The 2365-nt window shown below is 53.8% G+C and overlaps 1 protein-coding gene across 1 annotated transcript; it reads right to left on the bottom strand.

Annotated features, from left to right (window-relative positions):
- Nucleotides 1–688: 688 nt before the first annotated feature.
- Nucleotides 689–2116, bottom strand: LOC139006151 (F-box only protein 31-like). Its single transcript, XM_070408699.1, has 2 exons — nucleotides 1155–2116; nucleotides 689–914 (listed from the first exon to the last, which is right to left on the bottom strand). Exons 1-2 carry the CDS (start codon nucleotides 2114–2116, stop codon nucleotides 689–691), a joined length of 1188 nt encoding a protein of 395 aa, XP_070264800.1.
- Between the last annotated feature and the right edge of the window lie 249 nt (nucleotides 2117–2365).

The raw sequence follows: 2365 nt of genomic DNA, 5'->3' as shown, positions 1-2365 counted from the left end.
GGAACAATGTCAAAGATAGACCACATGTTAGGACACAAAACAAGTCTATACCAATTCAGGAAGATTGAAATCATATCAGACACTTTCTCTGATCATAATGGTATGACACTAGAAATCATAAGAAAAAACTGAAAAACACAGAAATACATAGAAGCTAAACAATGTATGGGTTAACAATGACATCAATGATGAAATCAGAAAATATCTTGAAATTAATGCAAATGAGAGCACAACAACCCCAAATCTATGGGATGCAATGAAAGCAGTCCAAAGAGGGAAATTCATAGCATTACAGGCCTACCTGAAGAAACATGAAAAAAAATCTAACTTTACACTTAAAGGTACTAGAAAAAGAATGATAAAGAAAGCCCAGCCCAGCCAGTGTGGCTCCATGGTTGAGTGTTGACCTATGAACCAAGAGATAATAGTTCAGTTCCCAGTAGGGGCACATGCCTGGGTTGTGGCTCAATCCCCAGTGTGGGGCATGCGAGAGGCAGCAATCAATGATTCTCTCTCATAATTCATGTATCTATCTCTCTATCCCTCTCTCTTCCTCTCTGAAATCAATAAAAATATATTTCTAAGAAAAAGAAAAGATTGTTTTAATTTTATAAGCAATGGGAAACCACTTAAGATTTATAAATGAAGAAAAACTATTGAAAAAGTTGCCAGTAAAGAATTATTCAGATTAAAATCTAAAACTAGACTGAATGTCCTTGAGCATCTCCAGGAAGGCCTGCGGGGATGGCGCCTCCACATTCTGGAAGGTGTCCTGGACTCTGCCGTACCAGAAGAAGTATTTCTCCTCCAGCCAGATGAACCCGAAGTGGTCCTCATCGAACAGGATGAAGACTCCAGAGCAGCAGTGCCTGGGGTAGGCGAAGGGATCAATGTCCACGCCATAGAAACACATCCTGCAGGTGCGGGGGTAGTTCTGGTCACTTGAGCGCACCCCCACAGGCAGAACAAACGGGACAGGCTGCTCCCCCGAAGCGGCAGCCCAGGACTTCCCGGCGCTGGGCTGGGCAGGGCTCTGCCAGCCATGGCCCTGGCTTTCCTCAGTCCCGTCTTCTTGCTGCTGCTGCTGCCGCTGCTGCTGCTGCTGCTGCTCCCGGGTCACCTGCTCGTCAATCTCCTGGACCACGCCGGAGAGCTCGTTGAAGTTGCGGAAGATCTCGCCATCTCGCAGCTGGATGCGGCGCATGAGGTGGATCTCTAACGCCTTCGTGCCTAACCCCATGAGCCTGGTGACCCTGGCATACTTCCCATGGAAGCTGAGCATGACGGTCGTTGGGCCGAAGGCATTGAATTTGCCGTGGAAGAGGCCTGGCCTGATGAGGTCGTCCGGGTGGCGTGGCGGGAGGTAGAGGCGGCGGTAGGTCAGGCAGTCATACCGCTGTCCTTCCTCCTGCACCCCGCCCCGCCCCCGTTCTCCCCTAAGCCGCGTTGGTGAATCCGTTCGGTGGTCTGTCCTCTTGCACTGGATGGTGAGCCTGTCCTTCTGAATCTGCATGTGGCCGCTGTGGGGCCTGCCGAGGTGGCCGGCCATGCACTCCACCGCGGCTGGTTTCCCCTCCGTCAGGCGGATTCTGAACCAGGGCTTGGAATGTACCGGGCCTCGCACATGCGCGTTAAGGGAAGGCCTGTACGCCCAGCCGGTAATGCACGAGCCGTCCACCGCGACATTCAGCAGCGTTCTAAAGCTGTAATTTAGCTGCCACAACCCCAAAATGTGTCTGTACGGGAACAGCTTCGCATAGACTTCTCGGTAAGACATACCCATCATCTCCAGGTTCTGCAAGTTTTCACGAACGCCGAACTCCTCGCGGCAGCGCCGTCTCCAGATGCTGTCGATGTGCAGGATGTGGTGGAATTGGGTGCAGGCCTGGGCCAGGCTGGGCAGGTCGGTGCCGGGGAGCGAGGCGAAGATCTTCACCAGCATCTCCACCGGCAAGTCCGGCAGGGAGCACCGCGCTTCGGCGTCTGCCTCGACGTGTTTTTCTGCCGGGGACGGCTTGCTGTGGGCCGCTGCCATCTCAGCTCGGCGCTGGCGCTTCTGAAGACACCGACGTCCCCGCGAAGGGCCCAGGCCGCCGATGGAAGCGCACTCCTCCATGCCTCCACTTCTAACCGCCACCACAGCGTGGGCCTCTGCTCCTCAGCCGGGCTTTAAACTGGTTCAATCCGCCCTAGAGTCCAGCCACGCCCCCATGGCCTAGCCACGCCCCCTCAGAGAGGAGCCAATTGTAGGACTTCAGCTACACTTCTGAAGAAACCCAAACCGCCGGGCTGGTTTGGCTCGGTGAATAGAGCATCGGCCTGCGGACTGAAGGGTCCCAGGTTCGAATCCCATCAAGGGTTGCGG

The sequence above is a fragment of the Myotis yumanensis genome, unplaced genomic scaffold (assembly GCF_028538775.1).
Source record: "Myotis yumanensis isolate MYYU_CA2020_CCGP unplaced genomic scaffold, mMyoYum1.0.hap1 SCAF_3, whole genome shotgun sequence".
Lineage (NCBI taxonomy): Eukaryota > Metazoa > Chordata > Mammalia > Chiroptera > Vespertilionidae > Myotis > Myotis yumanensis.
This window is presented reverse-complemented; position numbering and strand designations above follow the sequence as displayed.

What these genes read in the sequence shown, in the direction of transcription:
- LOC139006151 (XM_070408699.1), bottom strand. Translation starts at nt 2,116, where the DNA reads ATGGAGGAGTGCGCTTCCATCGGCGGCCTGGGCCCTTCGCGGGGACGT. An exon ending in ATCTTCCGCAACTTCAACGA is followed by an intron (nt 915 to 1,154) that starts GCTCTCCGGCGT and finishes CCGCACCTGCAG; the next exon opens with GATGTGTTTCTATGGCGTGG.